Consider the following 18,297-nt stretch of genomic DNA (forward strand, 5'->3'; position numbering starts at 1 on the left):
TGTGTTACATGTACATGTTTATTTAGTGAGCTCTAATGATAACAGATGAAGAGAGAATTAGTAGAAATCCAAAGTTTGGGCTACATTATTTACCCACTTTCGTTCGAGTCATGTGAATTATTCAAGACGTCGATGAAACGCATTTGCTCAATCCTTACCAAGATTTTTTCATAGACTTGTGTATAAGAATGGAGCATTTAGACTTTTCCAATAACAGATAACTATGATATTAAAATGCAAAATATTTCAGTATAGGGTCGGAAAGTCTCGTCATGTGACTCGCGAGAAATAACGTGAAATCGTACTTCCGGGCAGTTGTCAGGATGGCATTATCAATAATCTACTAGACTCGCTACGTTCAAAACCACTTAGAGCTTACTACAAAAAGCGAGAGAGCGATGGATAACAACTGGGTTTAGAAAATGTGTTCTAAATAGAGCTCTGAGTTATTACAGCGGTTGTTCAAGCGTCAATACGAGACATTTTCCAACAAAGTACAGGTATGTTGACATTATAGAGTCGTCTGCATCATATGCACTGCACAGTCTTTTTTCCTGTTGTGTATAACATGGATATATATCCCTATTTTATTCTATGATTTTGAACGTTTTACGGTTTCATTTAGAAATTAATCTAAATTATTTCATAAAGATATTTCTATAAAATGAAAACAGAACTTTTTACTGACACCATTCATATTAGAGACATATGGAAGTCCCACGAGTCAGTTTTGTTTCCACTATGTAGCTGCAGTAATTTATAATATTATAGTATATACATTTGGTATGTAAAACTGCATACAGAAACAGATCCAGAAATTCGTGTGGGGGGGGGGGGGGGGGGGGGGGCTTTAAACCCGCGACTGGCATCTAAGATTTTTTATTTATTTATCTGAATTTCAGCTGAATTATCTATCTTATGAATTTTGGTTTATCTGAATTTCAGCTGAATTGATAGAACATGTTATATGAAATATTGACAAGTCCAGATAGTCAATTTGCATTTTAGTGTGCATAATCTACATGTTTTGTGTGACAATGACTACAATGTTAATTTGTTAATCTTTTAGATATAAAAGGGCAAACAACATAGCTGGATAAAGCATCCTAAGTCTGCACCTCGTAAAGCTATGACAATGAGAGAAATGTATCCACCCAGGCAATCAGAATATAGGTAACTCACCAGAGCTCTTTATACAATATATGCTCGTCAAGCTATCAATATTAAATGATATTCATTCTGTAATGAATACTTGTATACATGTAAATTCAGGTGATCCCAAAATATAAAGGTTCACCAAAAATGAATGCATCTCCAGACAATATAGAAATTTTAAAAATGTCCTTTACCTGCAACAGCAAAGGATGCCTGTGCAAACATATGGGGATTTTTTACTAGATAAATGCAGATATCATTATAAAGTTTTTCTTTACAAATTCTATCAAACAGTGGTATAAGTAAATAAATTTTATTATGCTATAAGAAAATGTTGAATGTCCAAATAAGAATTATCAAACATTGGTATTTTAATGAAAAAATATATAGACATAGTGGATGTCAGTCTTTTTTATTTTTTGGGGGTAAAATTTTCAGAGTGCAACCCGGAAGGTGTGCTGCAGCCCAAAGAGAGTCATGGTTATTGGCATCAAGTTCTCCATCAGCTTTACCTCACAGGCACCACTTGTGATTTCATAGTTTGAACACCAATGAACATGGAAGTGATTCTCATCCTTCGAGATGAATTATGGGAATTATATTTGACATACATGATTGAGCCTTTGTGCCTTCTCTGCAATAACCAACTAGACAGACTTGTGAAAATTCAAATGTCTTCCATTAGTTTTATTTTGTTTTTGCTACAAATGATCAGTGTGAAGATGTGCATGAATCACCATTGTAACAATTTCTTTGACTAGCAACCTTAAATAAATGTTCACTTTATCATTTACTTGAATGCATTTAATACAACTTGACAATCCAGAATAATGTGAGTAAGAAGTTGTACATTTATAGTATCTAAGTCCAAAGGTAAGATTTAATTAATTGTGAAATTCATATCAGCTATTTTCTTCAGTAGAGGATTTGCAAATGTACAAGAGTCACACAGAGTTGAAAATCTTAGTGGACAGATATATATGTCTGTATTGTGAAGGTATATGATTTAGAATATGGATGTTTTTAATTAAATTCAATTGCACACTCCACATGAATTTGACTCTTCCTGGTCTTGTAACAGCTGTGCTTCATTCTTACTGAAATGAGATTTTGATGAAAGAAAAGGTGATATGTTCAATGTCACTCCTGATTAAAGTTTATCAAATCCTTTATTAGCAAGAATCATATATTAGCTGGCTTCAACATCTCCAATACACCTCAGTGATCAACAATGTCACCATCAGAGGTGGATCCAGGATAGAATTCAGAACAATTGTGCTTCACAAGTGATAGCCTTTGCTGTGTGACAAATTTTGCACAATGTAGTTGCTGTCAGATAATGACTAGTTATTCATTTTTAAAGTTAAATCCAGTGTTATGTTTGTTGTATCCATTGCGATTCTTTCAGAGGTAAATTCAGCATTGAGCACTCTGGCCTGCTAAATGTAAATCCCTTAGATTTAGGTGCAACTTCATAAGAATCATGGGAAATTGGTCACTGGTATGAACCCTTGTACCGCCCATCCTAGAAGTTGTTAAAATGGGCCCATTCTCTTCATAACAGCCACCAACACATTGATACTTCTGACGGAAATGATGTATATAACAGCATCTGTAACAAGCATAGACATCAAGTGAATATCATTAAAAGTATTGCAGGTGTGGATCAAGATAATTTGCAAAGGAGGGTGGGTGGGAGGGGGGGCAAGTGTAATTCATATTATCCCCCTAAAAGAGGTATGTGTGTAAATTAAAATTATCATAATTGCAACCCAAATCCCCATATTTGTTACATATGAACTACCAAATGGGGGATGACACCACCACCACCCCCTCTTGTCCCACCACTGCATTATTAAACAGTATTACTGTAAATAAACATCTTCTATCAAAATTTTCATTTCAAGAAGAATTCAAACGCCACAATCTAAATTGAATTAATTTAAGATCTGAATGTATGGATGAATGTTTACTATTTCTTTGTTGCCACAAAAGGCATAGTGGTTTACAAACACATATGCAGAAATGAAGTATATGTGTATCAAAAACTTTTTCTAGGTCCTGTATTATGTTTCTTAATGTAAATATTGTAAAAACATGTTATTTCAGTGATCCCAATCGTCTTTGAAGATTTTTTGTTTCCAAATTGGTACCATTTTCCGTGAGGGTCACAATAAAAACATAAGCAATATCATTATTAATTAAAACATAATGAAAAATGAGCCACTGCCCCCCCCCCCCCCCCCCCCCCCCCCCCCCCCCCCCCCCCCCCCCCCCAGCTATCAGCATCCCATAAAAATGTGTTATTACAAGTTTATATGATCAACTATTAATCAGGGAGGTTGACAAAACATGGTACAAATAGATACCTGCATATATTTACTTTACCCAGCTAATTGTTTTATCCCCCCACCCACCCACCCACCGACCCTTTTGCATTCAGTCTGTCTCCTTTATCAAAAGTAACATACTGCATAATTGTGTCATGTAATGTTAGTTCTAACTCATCAAAAACTAAACCCTTCAACTTGACAGCTGTTTATTATCGAAAATATTCAGTAAAATATGTTTTAGATCAATCACCCGGTCGTGGGTAGAGCTCACTGCTTCTGAGTTTTCAATCGGCGATTTAACTGTAAAAATATATGTATTATGACTTGTTTACCTGCATCTATAAATCCACTTCTTCCTCTCTTTGCATAAGTAGGGAATCTATATAGGCTGTAGGTTCATTTTAACGCTGTCATCTGAGCATAACCAAAGCAAAACAAAGTGACATTTTTCGACTGCTGCCCGGAAGTAGTAAATCGAAAGTGAAAGTAAACGAGACTTTCCGACCCTATTAACAACTTTCTATTTCCAGCGTATAAAACATAAGCAATATGAAAACATTCCAATTCTTCCATAATTCAATTATAAATGAATATTGACAATTGATGTGTGGCAGCGATGCCAGTACTTTTCTTTCAAACATTGCATGGTTAGGCAAAGCTGTAAACGCCCATGACGTCAATTTGAAAATCCTATAGGGGCTCAATCTCTCATACAGAGTTGTCGATCCTTACAGTGCTCACATTGTGAGCACTGTAAGGATCGACAACTCTGTATGAGAGATTGATAGGGGCTGTAAGCTCGCAAACGAGATGACGCGAGATTTGAGTATTTCCGGTGACAAACAAACCTTTACGGTTTGCATGAAATCATACAAGTTGGAAATATCCTGCAGTTTTTATCGTTGTTTTGGACGATGGAAAGAATTGGACGTTATGGGGAAAGTTTTGCAGGTCAGTATAAATGCATTCTAATACCGGTAGTAAACTTGATTTCCATTAGATAAATATCTTGGTTTTGTTTGTTACCACATCTAGGGCCTTCATACCGATCATCAGCCCTTTAGTTACATATACGCTCAAGTAAATATAAATAGATTTACATGTATTTATTTACAATCCACAAATCAAAATGTATACAGTTATACGTCACATGCAGTCACGCTTGAAATTGTATAAATGAAATGTTTATAGGGGGAGGGAGCATAATTTTACGATCTATAGAGAATTTTTACAAAAAACATTCCTAGACACAGCAGCTGTAGCACTATTAAATAGTACTCTTTCCATGACATATACAACAAAACTTCATCACTGATTTCTTATCGGCGTCGTGCGTGCATGACCTTGATTAGCTGCAATAATATATCCCTCTCCTTTAAAAAAAAAAAAAGGGGGGGGGTCAGATTAATAAACTCGGAGAGGGCTACATTATTGCAGCTAAAGCTTGATAAATGTAATATTTACACAATTTTCAAAAAGAAGTGATAGTATTTAATATTATAAAACAATAAATTATTGTTTTTAGAAAGTGGATTCATTGAGATTCGGTTGGTACTTGTGGGGGAAAAAGGGGGGGGGTGTTATAATTTGATAACATTCATGTAATATGTTATGTTTTAAGGTTCGTACAACTGTATTCACTGTTTACTGGGAATATCATTATTAAACAAACTTTCTCCATCTGCATTGAATTTTTCTATCCTCTCTCCCTAAACCAGTTTCAAATTGTATAAACACAGTTTTATGTATAGAAAAATATTAGTTTAAACTAAATGGCTGGACTTGAGGGAGAAAATACTCTTCCTGAATTCTAAATGTAAGAAAAAGTTTATATATAATGTACAATGAAGACTATAAAAAGAGAATCCACAATAAAGAGGCGTCAATTATTCTCGTACAGAAGATACACATTCTACAAATTCTCTACCACTGAAATTACTCTCTCCGGCATTTGCCTCCTCTATATCTTTAGACAAGCAGTGCCCCCCCCACCCCCCCCCCCCCCCCCCCCCTGTAATTTCTTGCTAAATATTTACAAACATAATCAAGCCATAGATAATCAAGTTATCTTAATATTACTATTTTCTCCAAATTGCTTAAATAATAATGATAAAAACCAGTGAAGTAAAGGGCAATAATATAACCATAACCCCCCCCCCCCCCCCTCAATTTTAGCCACATCATAAAATTATCTACTTGAGTTACATTGTACATTTGTATGTCTAATTATTAACGATAATAGGCCTAGTTGTTTGAATTAAAAGAGAAGAAGTAAGTTGAATTAAAAGTACAAATGAATTGCGTAATTATCGAATAATCATTCATGAAGGTGGAAATGAACGTATACTTGCAGTTACCTGGTTATTCTGTATCGACACTTGAACCACTGCATTGACAATATACGTCAACTTGTTAAACAGGAACATAACAAATGGTTGTGGTACACAGCGTTCTCTGATTTACGCATAAGCGTTGGTTTTTCGGACGTGTAGTTGGCCCAATTCTATACTCATATATACTGAATCGGATTTGTTGTCACCCGAAGTGACGAGAAACGAGACTTACAGCCCCTATTCGGATATAAGTTGATTATATTCAACTAATACATTTGGAAAAACCTAAACTATTCATTGTTCAAATGACATACTCTTGTTAATCAGGATGCGGTCCATCATTTGATACAAGTTCTGTACTCCACACACTGAGAACTAGAAATATCTTATACTATTAGTCGTATTGATTTAGAAGACAACAATGCAGAAGACGGAAGCTATTGGCAATGCATTTTACATAAGAATATAATGGAAAACCACATCTTCATGTCACTAATGGATTGAAGTATCAATATATAAATATTCAACCACGTAATAAAGTATATATATAGATAGTTTCTGTGGAAACGAGGGGGTTATTTATATTCGGTCTTTCCTATCCCCCTCGTTTCTGTCCAAGCCTTCATAAAGTATGTGGGAAATCAGTCGCGCTTCGGTTTGAATTTATTTCAGCTTACATTTGATGTGAATCGTTCGAAAACTTACAGATATCAATTAATGAATTATTTTGCCGCAAGAGAATACAATTGAAACCATTAAATTCCACACTAAAGCAACGATAATCGTCGTCATTTCAAACACTACATCCTTTCGCTATCAAATTCGCCTCCATGATAAACAATGACTTCCGCGCATGCGTCAATACATTTTGTAAGACACCTAGAGGCCCAAAAGGGTGAAATGACTTACTTATTAGTAAATCGCACAAAAATCTAAATTTTCAGTTAATTTTTTTATCACACGCATCGTATTTTTGTGAATGGACATATTTTTCTAAATATGAAAATACAGAAAACAATGAAGATAAAAAGGAAATTGTTACATAAATTATTCTAAGTGTTTGGTGGAATGAAAAATAAAAGAAAATGTAAATTAAATGTAATCGCATGCTCGATATTGTCTGAAATAAATGCGCATATTGTATTTGCTGTGCTGTTTGTTTTGAAAAATGTCATTGTTGTAACAAAAAAAAAAAAAAGGATTTTAAAAAAATAAATAAATTAAAAAAACAAAACAAACCAAAAGTGTTGAAATATATGGGATTGAATGCAAGGTGAAGATAACGAACAGTGATCAATCTCATAACTCCTACAGGCAATACAAAATAGATAGTTGGGCAAACACGGACCCCTGGACACACCAGAGGTGGGATCAGGTGCCTAGGAGGAGTAAGCATCCCCTGTTGACCGGTCACACCCGCCGTGAGCCCCATATCCTGATCAGGTAAACGGAGTTATCCGCAGTCCAAATCAGTGTGCCAAGAACGGCTTAACAATCGGTATGAAACACGTCAGACAGCATTTGACCCAATGCGAGGTTGTATTGACGAACTAGATCGTTATAACGACCATAGAATTTGCGAAATGCTGACTTCAATCGAGACTGTTGAAATCCCTGTACCATCAACTTGTTTGTCAGTAGCTTACCTCGATTTAAAAACTGACTATACCAAAAACAAGCTCTTGCGTATCGAATCATTTGAGAGATATAAACACTATATGCAGGTGATAATGGAATATTGCTACATAAATGTGGGAAGTTGACGATGGAGAAGCTGAAATCATCCCGTTTGTCATACAGTTGAGTTGTTAGTTTGCCGTTAATGTCTACTTTCAATAAAATATCTAAGTATGAAGCAGAAGTGGACGACTCTGTGGTGTCCTTTATTTCGAGCTCACAGGGATATATCAAATCGACATATGAATGAAAGCTATCATTGTTAATAGACAAAACGTCATCGATATATCTAAAAGTCGAATTGAAGGTCACAGCGAGAGATTTTTTCTTCTCACGTAGAAGTTTTTGAATAAATTCTGCTTCATATGAATATAAAAACAGGTCAGCTAACAAAGGAGCACAATTCGTGCCCATGGGAATTCCAACAGACTGTTGGAAGACCTGATCACCAAAGACCACGAAGATATTGTCAATGAGGAACTCTAGCATATTTTTTATTTCAACTTCAGAGAACTTGTTTGATTTCTCGACCATAATATCAGGCGCGGATCGAAATGTAAGTTTGTTTTAATCAGTGTAATTAATTAGGCCATTATTCAGTTGTGGCCGAGTGGTTAGAGCTCATCGAAATGTAAGTTTGTTTTAATCAGTGTAATTAATTAGGCCATTATTCAGTTGTGGCCGAGTGGTTAGAGCATCGTTCTCAAAATCACACGACCTCTCACATCTGTCGGTGCGGGTTCGAATCCCGCTCGCGCCGTTAATTAAGTGAAAAAGTTTCCCAGTTTACTTTCGGAAGGTCGGTGGTCTCTTCCCAGGTACATTGTATCTGGGTTCTCTCTTCCACCAATAAAAACTGGGCGCAACCAGATAACTGAACAATTGTTGAGTGTGGCGAAAAACATCAATCAATCAATTCAGTTATGTCATGAAAAATAGCAGTATGTGTTTACCAACGGAATATTAGATTGATTTCGTGTAGTAAGAATGGTAAATTATTCGCGCCATATTTCATAGTTAAAAACATGTTGATCTTTATGATTGTCTGTCAATTTTAAACTAGCTATAATTCTTGCATTTTCTATGCAGACTTCCCTATATTGTATAGATACGTTTGAAGTACGAGGGTGTGGAAATCACACTGAAGAAGGCACACGCTGAAATTATTTAAAAGCAGCAGTTGATCAAGATGGACCTGTCTCTGTAAACAGAGAAATAGGCAATTGAAGAGATATATGCTTTAGAAACCACCATCAGAAATGACTTATCAGAGGTTGGTTCATGGTATTCTCGTAAGATCATCTGTGATGGCCCCTAAGGAAGATATTCGATTATTTGAGTGAATGTGCAGAAACACCGGCATTCTTACCTAAACGTGAACAAGTTGTTAGAGATCCACTCACTGTTCGATCGGTTCAGCCTGTGATTACTGACCCGTTTACATGGGAACTCTACCACGATGGATGGATGGAAGGTCACATCCTTTATGTATACACCTTCGAAAGCCTACACACTGCACCACAGACTCGACACTCGCACACCTCATTTCCCTTAGCATGTATGGAACGAGACAGTTTATATAGAAGATTTCTCCCCAGAACCTACTTTAGCATCCGAATGGAATTTACTTCGCTGCAAGTGGGTCGACTTCCACATGAAAGGTGAAGATAACGAACAGTGATGAATCTCAAAACTCCCATAAGCAATACAGAATAGATAGTTGGGCAAACACGGACCCCTGGAAATACCAGTGGTGGGATCAGGTGCCTAGGAAGAGTAAGCATCCCCTGTCGACCGGTCACACCCGCCGTGATTCCTACATCCTGATCAGGTAAACGGAGTTGTCCGTAGTTATAATCAGTGTACCAAGAACGGTCTAACAATCGGTATGAAACACGTCAGACAGCATTTGACCCAATGATAAGTTGTATTGGCAAACTAGATCGTTATGACCATAGAATTTGCGAAATGCTGACTTTAATCGAGACTGTTAATACATACAGGGACACAGAACCTACTTGATCCCCAAGTGCACGGAATTCAGCATACACTGACTCACTCTGTGGGTCAATGTTGTGACTACTAAGTTCCTGTGGGGATCTGGGTTAGAATAGGTCCTCAGTATCCCCTTGCTTGTCGTAAGAGGCGACTAAATGGGGGCAGTCCTTCGGATGAGACCGCAAAAACCGAGTTCCCATGTCACAGCAGGTGTGGCACGACAAATATCCCTCCCTGCTCAATGGCTAAAAGCGCCGAGCATAGGCCTAAATATCGCAGCCCTTCACCGGCAGTGGTGACGTCTTCATATGAGTGAAATTATTCTCGAGAGGGACGTAAAACAATATTTAATCGATCAACTTCGTAGATAGCATTTTGTTCTCGCAAGATTTTCCAAATTCGACGATTGACCTGAGAACTACATATTCTGGAAAGACAGTTTCGAGTCATTGATTAAGGAACTTGACAGTAGCGTTTCAAAAGAACTGGACTTGTTTGTAAAATTCTCGGGTTTTAGTTTGCTTGTAAAGTTTTTGGGTCCTAGTTTGATTGTTAAATTCTTGGGCCCTAGTTTTTCAGGCGATAGTGTTCGTTCATCAAATCAACTGGATCAATAAAGGAGTTTACTAAGGATATGGAGTCGACTTGATGAGATATATGGCAGCCCAGAAGCACAGGCAATTGCATCGCTTGGGGGTCGAATTTACTATATAAAGAGTAGTTATGACTAATTACCCAAAAGAGATGGAAGGACCCAAGGCATAACGATTTAGAGACTTAAATACTAATATTTATCAATATTGATTCATTATAGTACATAAATTATGCTAATAACAAGTCTTTATAAATATATAAATGTCTTATCATGTCTATTTTTATCTAAATCACATTATCACAGGTGTTTGACGATTGACAATAATGATGTCAATGTGGGTAGTTAGTGGCACCGATGAAAATGACTGTGATAACTGAAAGTACAGACGGTTTAAAATTTTCAGTCACTTGGAGCTATTACGGACTTAATTTTATGAATTGGGGTAAGAAATTCATTTTAGAAATGATATTTTATGCTGCACATTCTATTTGATAGCTTGTTGCAATGCTCAAACACTGTGTAGTCGTATATTGTCAGGGCCCAGCTAAAAGTCAACCAAAAAATAATAGGCATTTTTCCGAGTTCATTTCTGCATATCTTGGGAAGTATACGGAATTTCGGGATGAACTTTGGTAGTAATGTAGATTGATTATGTATGAATAAATTAGAATACAAAGTAGAATTTTATATCAATTAATTTATTGTTTTTACATCGGCTAACTTGGGTACCCTATATTTAGAGTTCTATACCTTTACTCTTTATATAGTAAATTCGACCCCCAAGCGATGTAATTGCCTGTGCCCAGAAGTGATAAAAACAGCAATGAAACGTAAACTCGAGAACTTTCTTTATATCAAAATAAAGGAGAAGCTTTACTAACAACACAACTTGATGACAAACGAGATGACTTCAATTTCTCCACCGTCAATTTCTCATGCTTGTGTTGCAACATTCCATTATCACCTGCATATGATGTTTATTTATTCCGACTGATTCGATACGCGAGAGCACATTCTGCATATTATCAATTTTTAAATCTAACCAGGCGACTGACAAATATTATGATCGTTATAATAATTTAATTTGCAAATACTAGTTATCACTGGGTCGAATGCTGTCTGACGTGTTTCACACCAAATGTTAAGCAATTCTTGACTACGGAAAGTCATTCTTAAGATACTGATTTTGTCTACGGATTACTCCGTTTACCTAATCAAGATATAGGGTTCACGACGGATGTGACCGGTGAACATGGGATTCTTACTCATCCTAGGCACCTCATCCCACCTCTGCTATGCCCAGGGATTTGTGTTTGCCCATCTCTTAATTTTGTATTGTAACAGCCAAGCGGTTGATTTCATAGTAGCTGCCACCAATTGTTTTCTTTGACAACAATCCAATGTTGAAAAAAATGACTCTGATTTAAAGTTTACAAATTTATTGAGTAACTTAGAGGAAGTTTGTTCCATTTATATAATAATCCAGAAATATTTCTGGGCCTCTCATGCAACAATACCAAAGAACAATCTTAATAATATAGTTACAATAGAGCTACAGAGATTTAACCTGGTGCCAATTGTATGAATTAATATGGTAAGTTGTATTCTGACCCAACCAATGAAAGGCGAAGATAACGAACTAATATAAATTATCATTGGCATAAAAAAATAATAACCCCCAACCCCCCTTAGATTGATTAGTTGACTATGTATTTATAGGAATAATATTCTGAATCTTACACTTATTATTAAAAATTGACTTTACACCAGTAATCCTAAACACAGCTAACTGGGAATGATTCTTAACCTAAGTTACATGTAATTACCTAATCTGATCCTAATTGATTAAGTAATGTTAATATCTCCAGATCAGCCTTCTCAGGCAACACTTGGAACGTCCTATCTTAATAGTAAAATTGGTTATCTCCCTGAATCTTGTCTGGTTCTGACTTATATAGTACGGGGCAACAGATGGGATAACCCAACCGGGGAGGAATCAACACTAATCATTCTCCGGACAATACCAGTCCCCATCAAATCTACCCCGGCTAAGCATTCTACGGAACCATGGTGTTTATCTTTGACTAAAATAGCTTATAATTCAGTTTATAAATCCAATTATGATAAAGATTCAACACTTACATTAGAGGTACCCTCTTCGTGACAAAAAAGCCGTCTGCAACGTAAACAACTTTGACCCGAAGATAGGGGTCAAATGAAAATAAATGCGGTCCCAACTCAGGACTTGGGTATTTACACAAATTATACCTAATATTTATATATCGATATATATATATATATATTTACACAAATTATACCTAATATTTATATATCGATATATATATATATATATATATATATATATTAAAGGCAAACCTTTGATTATGACTGTAAATAACACCAGTAACATGAAGTGTATTTTAAAAAAAACCAACCTACGCACATGGCAGATGTGAACATACTCAGTCAAACGACTGGAAATAACAAGATCATAAGCTATAGCTCTCTCTCTCTCTCTCTCTCTCTCTCTCTCTCTCTCTCTCTCTCTCTCTCTCTCTCTCTCTTACTAAATTTACTAGTATATTTAAGCTTACAATGATAATTAAAGAATCACAATTTCCTACATTACCCTCTGCTTAAGTTCTCAATGTCCTCTTGAAAAGTATAAGGATAAATAAAATTTTGCATGGCATTTCACTCTTTAAAGTACCATCTGCTTAAATTTATCTTATTCACCTGCATCATAGCATATTCATATTAAATCTGGCAAACTATGTATTTGTTCTCCTTAAAGGTCAACTGAAACGATTTTGGAAGTTCGTTTTTCTAATAGATTTAGTTAGAAAATACCATTCCTTAAATGTTTTTTCATAAAAATAATTTTTGTATCCATCATCCAGGTAGATACGACATTGTTAATTTCAACCCGGAAAATTTTATTGTATGAGTTATCTGCCCTTTAGGCGAACCTGATATTTCAATATGGCGGCACGATATGAAAGCGATTCGGACGATAGTATTCCTGAGATAGATATATCACTTAGAGTTAATGTACAGCCCTACCAGTACGAACCAGTTGTACTGCGCGACACATCCCCACTACCGGAAAACGATAGTGAGTCAGAAATCAGCGAGGATCAATCGGACGAATGCCCTTCACCATCTGATATGCAATGGTTAGTTAATTTACACACGTACTCTATTAAACTGTTTTAAAATAGTAACGAAACGAGTATTCAATGCTCAGTAGTGCTTTCATTTGTAAAACTATTTTGCTATGTTTCTAACAGGTGCTCGTGTGGTAATTGCATCGCAATGTCCACAAGAAGGGAGTCTAAATGTTGCCATGCATTCAGTACGATTGTACCGAGGCTTGAAGAAATGGGCGTGTCCTGCATCACGGATCACGTGGGTTTTGTGGCAAACTGTCACAACAGATGGGTTTTGGAAACGTCCTATTACGAGTACATTCAAGATAATGGTCCCTTGGAGGAGGGGGAATTGATTCACAGGTATGTCTTATTATGACTGATCAAAATTCATATTGATGACCATTAGGGGGGGGGGGTAATAAAAGTAAGCTTTAGTCCTTTTAAAAGAATTACGTGGTGGTAAGGTTGTGTGAAAAGAACAAATAAAATGAACCGAGTATTACTGGATTAATGTCAATAAAATAGCCAATATGTTTAATATGATCTATATTGAAACATACCTTCGTGGTTCCTCTTTTCTCCACAGCTCTGGAGGTTCTGCTTTTTTGTTTTGGAAGAGGAGGGTCTGAATCTGTTTTCCGTTTTTGGCCTTTAGGTACATGTAACGGCGTGTAATTAAAGACAGTTGGAATTGCCTCTTTCTTTAGTTGCAGTCTTGAGTAGCCCAAAGACCGTGCCTTAGACGGCTCAATTACGAAACAGTCCTCTGTAAAATGACGTTCGCACAGCTTGGAGTGTTTCAACGGCCAATAATCCACTGTTTTTAATTTCCTTACCCAAACTTCACAATTCTTTGTGTCTGTAGGGAAATTGAACATTGCTAACCCCTGTCCATATTGAACATTGCAGTTTGGGGCCGCACATAACACCATATTTACGCGTTGTTTATTCGATGTTTCTGTCGCCTGCTGATCAGCGTCTATAGTTTCAATATGGCGGGTTCGTGTCAAGGGGCGTAACTCCCACAACATTTTCCGCTCTGACACAAGTGCGATATCTTTATCGGTGCGTATCGCGTATATATGACCAAAATTAACCGAACAAACCCGCACAATCATTTTATATGATATAAATGAAGCAAATAAATACTAAATATAAATAAAGTGATTTTTCGTTTCATTTGATCTTTTAAATATCTTGAGCAATCCTCACAATTCCAATGAGCAATATTATCAATATGCCTTGATAATACCACCAACTGTTCATAACAAATTGACCATATGAAAGGTGAAGATAGCGAACAGTGATCAATCTCATAACTCCTAAAATCAATACAAAATAGATAGTTGGGCAAAAACGGACCCCTGAACACAACAGAGGTGGGATCAGGTGCCTAGGAGAAGTAAGCTTCTCCTGTCGACCGATCACACCCGCCGTGAGCCCTACATCCTGATCAGGTAAACGGAGTTATCCGTAGTCAAAATCAGTGTGCCAAGAACGGCCTAACAATCGGTATGAAACACGTCAGACAGCATTTGACCCAAAGATAGGTCGTATTGACGAACTAGATAGATATAACGACCATAGAAATTGCGAAATGCTGACTTCAATCGAAATTGTTGAAACCCCTGTACCATCAACTTGTTTGTCAGTAGCTTACCTCGATTTAAAAACTGACTGTACGCAGAACAAGCTCATGGATATCGAATCAGTTGAGAGAGATAAACACCATATACAGGTGATAATGGAATATTGCTACATAAATATGGGAAGTTGACGATGGAGAAGCTGAAATCATCCCGATTGTCATGCAGTTGAGTTGTTAGTTTGCCGTTAATATCTACTTTCAATAAAATATCTAAGTATGAAGCAGAAGTGGACCAGTTTGACTCTGTGGTGTCTTTTATTTTCAGCTCACAGGTATATATCAAATCGAAATATGAATGAAAGTTATTATTGTTAATAGACAAAACGTCGTCGATATATCTAAATGTCGAATTGAAGGCCACACCAAGATATATTTTCTTCTCATGTAGAAATTTTTGAATAAATATAAAATGACAAATACATCTCAAGTCACACAACAGTGTGGTCTTTAAGATAAAGACAATATTCCATGTCATCCAACAATATGACGCGTGAAATAATGAAAAATATGTCAACATTCATTTAATCTCCAAACATCATATTATAGTTTCCCTTATTCATACTCACAAGGGGCCTCCGTGCATGGAGCTCAAAATTGGCGCGGGTTCGAATCCCGCTCGCGCCGGTAAGTGAAAAAGTTTAATTTCGGAAGGTCGGTGATCTCTTCCCAGTTATATTGTATTGTAACTGGGCGCCACCAGATAACTGAAAAATTGTTGATTGTGGCGGAAAACATCAATCATACTCACAAATGCCTTTTTTTGTGATTTTTTAATCTCAATTCTAAATATGGGAGGAAAATATAGCTTTTAAATAGCTGAGAAAATTTAATACCAAGAGAATCTTAATATGATTTATGAATTTCAAAGTTTGAATTAGCAGTAGCCTAAATAATACTCAGAGTTACCTCCTCTTAGACCTTGACCTCCCTTACCGAAATACAAAGGTTCTGGCAAACAGTTGTGGTAAATTTGCCGCAAGTTTGCAGCAAACCTCTGGCAATTGTTTGCTGCAAATTCATAATTGCCATGCAAATGAGCTTTGTGGCAAACAGTTCTGGCAAATTTGCGGCAAACGATTCTGGCAAACATTTCGAGCATGCATATTGATAACAATCTGGTTCTGGCAAATTTGCAGCAAACAGTTCTGGTAAATTTGCTGCAAACAGTTCAGGCAAATGTTCGCAGCAAACAATTCTATCAAGTTTGTGACAAACAATTTTGGGAAATATACTTAGAATGAAGTATTTGGTTGAATTATGACAAAAGTATTTCGGATTAGCGATAATATGATTTTGTCATTGATAATGACACGTCATGTCCAAGTACATCTTTTAAAAATTTGTCTAATTAATGTAAAATTGATATCATAGTTCATTGAATTGTCAAATTGAAGAGCGGTCAGTTTTCATTTCAAATATTGATTTGTGATCTCCAAATTTTGTAGAAATTACCACAGGCACCTGAAGCGTGGATAGCGTGTATATAAAGATCTTATGTACATACCCCCCTCTACCCAATGATAAAACTAATGTAATTTATCCAACTAATTGACGACTTTAAAGGAGTGAGAATAAAAGTTCAGTGTTTGAGAAAAAACTAAATTCACCTCCCCCTTAAAATTAAATAAATGTATGATGAATGTTGAAACTACAGATTGATTGTATCTTGTTTAACGTTCCTCTCTGTATACCTTTTCTTCTGTTTGTTCACAAACAAAAGTGTACATCAAAACTATTAAATGTTCATTTATATAATGTGGGGAAAATGTTTAATTATTTATTATAAAGCACTGTCCAATTTATCATTAATCTAGATTCATTTTAAATTTTTCACTTAACATGCATTCAGCTTGTATAATTCAGTTTATTTAGGAATGAAGATACTTTTGACCTACTTTCTGCGATATAACCTAACTTTTAAAATCCGTGAATATTCAGTGGCGAATCTAGAGGGAGGGTTCTGTGGGTCGGGAAATTTTGATTAAAAAGGGGTATAAATACCGCATTTGAGGGTAGCCCCCCCCCCCTCCCTCTGAAAACCAAAATCTATGGCAGACCCTCCTCCCTTTAAAATTTCTGGATCCGCCTGCTATGTTTTGCATCAAGTATTAATATTGGTTAAAGTTTATTAGCTTCGTTCGTTGAAAGCAAAATGATAAAAATCCGACTTTGAAGTTGCTCAGACAGACATCACACAAAATACGCCATGCAACATAAAATGCAGAATAACTTACGGCTTATTATTCCATTAAAGTTTTATCAAACTACGTTATAACTTACCAGAGCATGAGCATTGTCACCAATTCAATCTGACACAGTAAAATACAACTGCAATTCACAGATCACGATCCACATGTCAATCGATTCGACGTGACGTCATTTAACAGGACGTGACGCATATCAATCTGTATTGTTTGCCAGAAAATTGCCGCAACTGTTTGCCACTAGTGGTAAATCTTTTTAAAAGTCCCAAATGTTTACCATAACTTTACCAGAACTGTTTGCCACTACTGGCAAACTCCTGCAATGTTTTTGTGAATAGTTATGGTAAACAAATCTATTTGCCGCAAATTTGCGGCAAACATTTCGTTTTGGAAATGGCTTCTCCTTTCTGCCTGTCTGGTATGTGGTATCTGTCGATCTTTGTCCCGTAGCAAGTCCTCGGTCCTGTCCAATCTGGAGTTGTGTCTTGCTTTGCAGGTATTGTTTTATATATACCTTCTAAGTCAATGTATTTGTTATTACTTGAGGAATCTTTCCCCGATTCTTCTCATAGAATAAAACTTTTCCTACTCTTGCAAGCTTTGTATTTGCACCAATGTATGTAGATATGTAAAATCATTTGCTTCTCCAAGAACGGAATCTTGTTTGAAGATGACGTCTGTCTTAAATGGATTCATTACTCATTTTCGCCATATGGTGCCATCATCAACAAAGAATTTTCTTCAAAATGCCGTGAAGGTTCTATTAATACCTCTGAACCATCTTCTTTTTTTCATTCCTTTTTATAAAAACATTAATTATAGCTTCACTGGGACCAGGAACTGTAAAATCATCAGCTGATCGGACCTTCCTAGTCGTCTCAGAATTGCCAATTGGTATGCAAGAAATTTCAATGTATATATTTTAAAACTTAACCCTCCCTTCTAACATAAATCAGCAGGTCTATTTGTAGTACTTTGAAAGATATCCATTCCAAGGAGTCTTTCATCAACAACTATGGCTTCATGATTTACTTTAAAATTCTCTAATTCAAAATCAAAAAGAGCTGGTGGTTTTAAAGGCAAACCTTTGTTTATAACTACATGTATAGAATAACATCGAGTGTATAAAAAAAAAAAACCACCTACGAACATGGCACATGTAAACATAGTCAGTCAACGACTAGAAATAACGAGAAAAGATC

The 18,297-nt window shown here is 36.1% G+C and overlaps 1 protein-coding gene and 2 long non-coding RNA genes across 3 annotated transcripts; 2 read left to right on the forward strand and 1 right to left on the reverse strand.

Moving 5' to 3' along the window:
• Positions 1-285: 285 nt before the first annotated feature.
• Positions 286-1,941, forward strand: LOC125667791 (uncharacterized). Its single transcript, XR_008795878.1, has 3 exons — positions 286-500; positions 1,070-1,173; positions 1,594-1,941. It is a non-coding gene; the product is annotated as an uncharacterized LOC125667791 (long non-coding RNA).
• LOC125667790 (uncharacterized) lies at positions 1,822-3,992 on the reverse strand. The gene is made up of 2 exons (XR_008795879.1): positions 3,821-3,992; positions 1,822-2,767 (listed from the first exon to the last, which is right to left on the reverse strand). It is a non-coding gene; the product is annotated as an uncharacterized LOC125667790 (long non-coding RNA).
• Positions 3,993-13,073: 9,081 nt separating this feature from the next.
• Positions 13,074-13,872, forward strand: LOC125647247 (uncharacterized). Its single transcript, XM_048873939.2, has 3 exons — positions 13,074-13,267; positions 13,382-13,603; positions 13,830-13,872. The coding sequence occupies exons 1-3, from the start codon at positions 13,074-13,076 to the stop codon at positions 13,870-13,872; spliced, it is 459 nt and encodes a 152-aa protein (XP_048729896.2).
• Positions 13,873-18,297: the final 4,425 nt, after the last annotated feature.

This window comes from Ostrea edulis, chromosome 6, assembly GCF_947568905.1.
Source record: "Ostrea edulis chromosome 6, xbOstEdul1.1, whole genome shotgun sequence".
Lineage (NCBI taxonomy): Eukaryota > Metazoa > Mollusca > Bivalvia > Ostreida > Ostreidae > Ostrea > Ostrea edulis.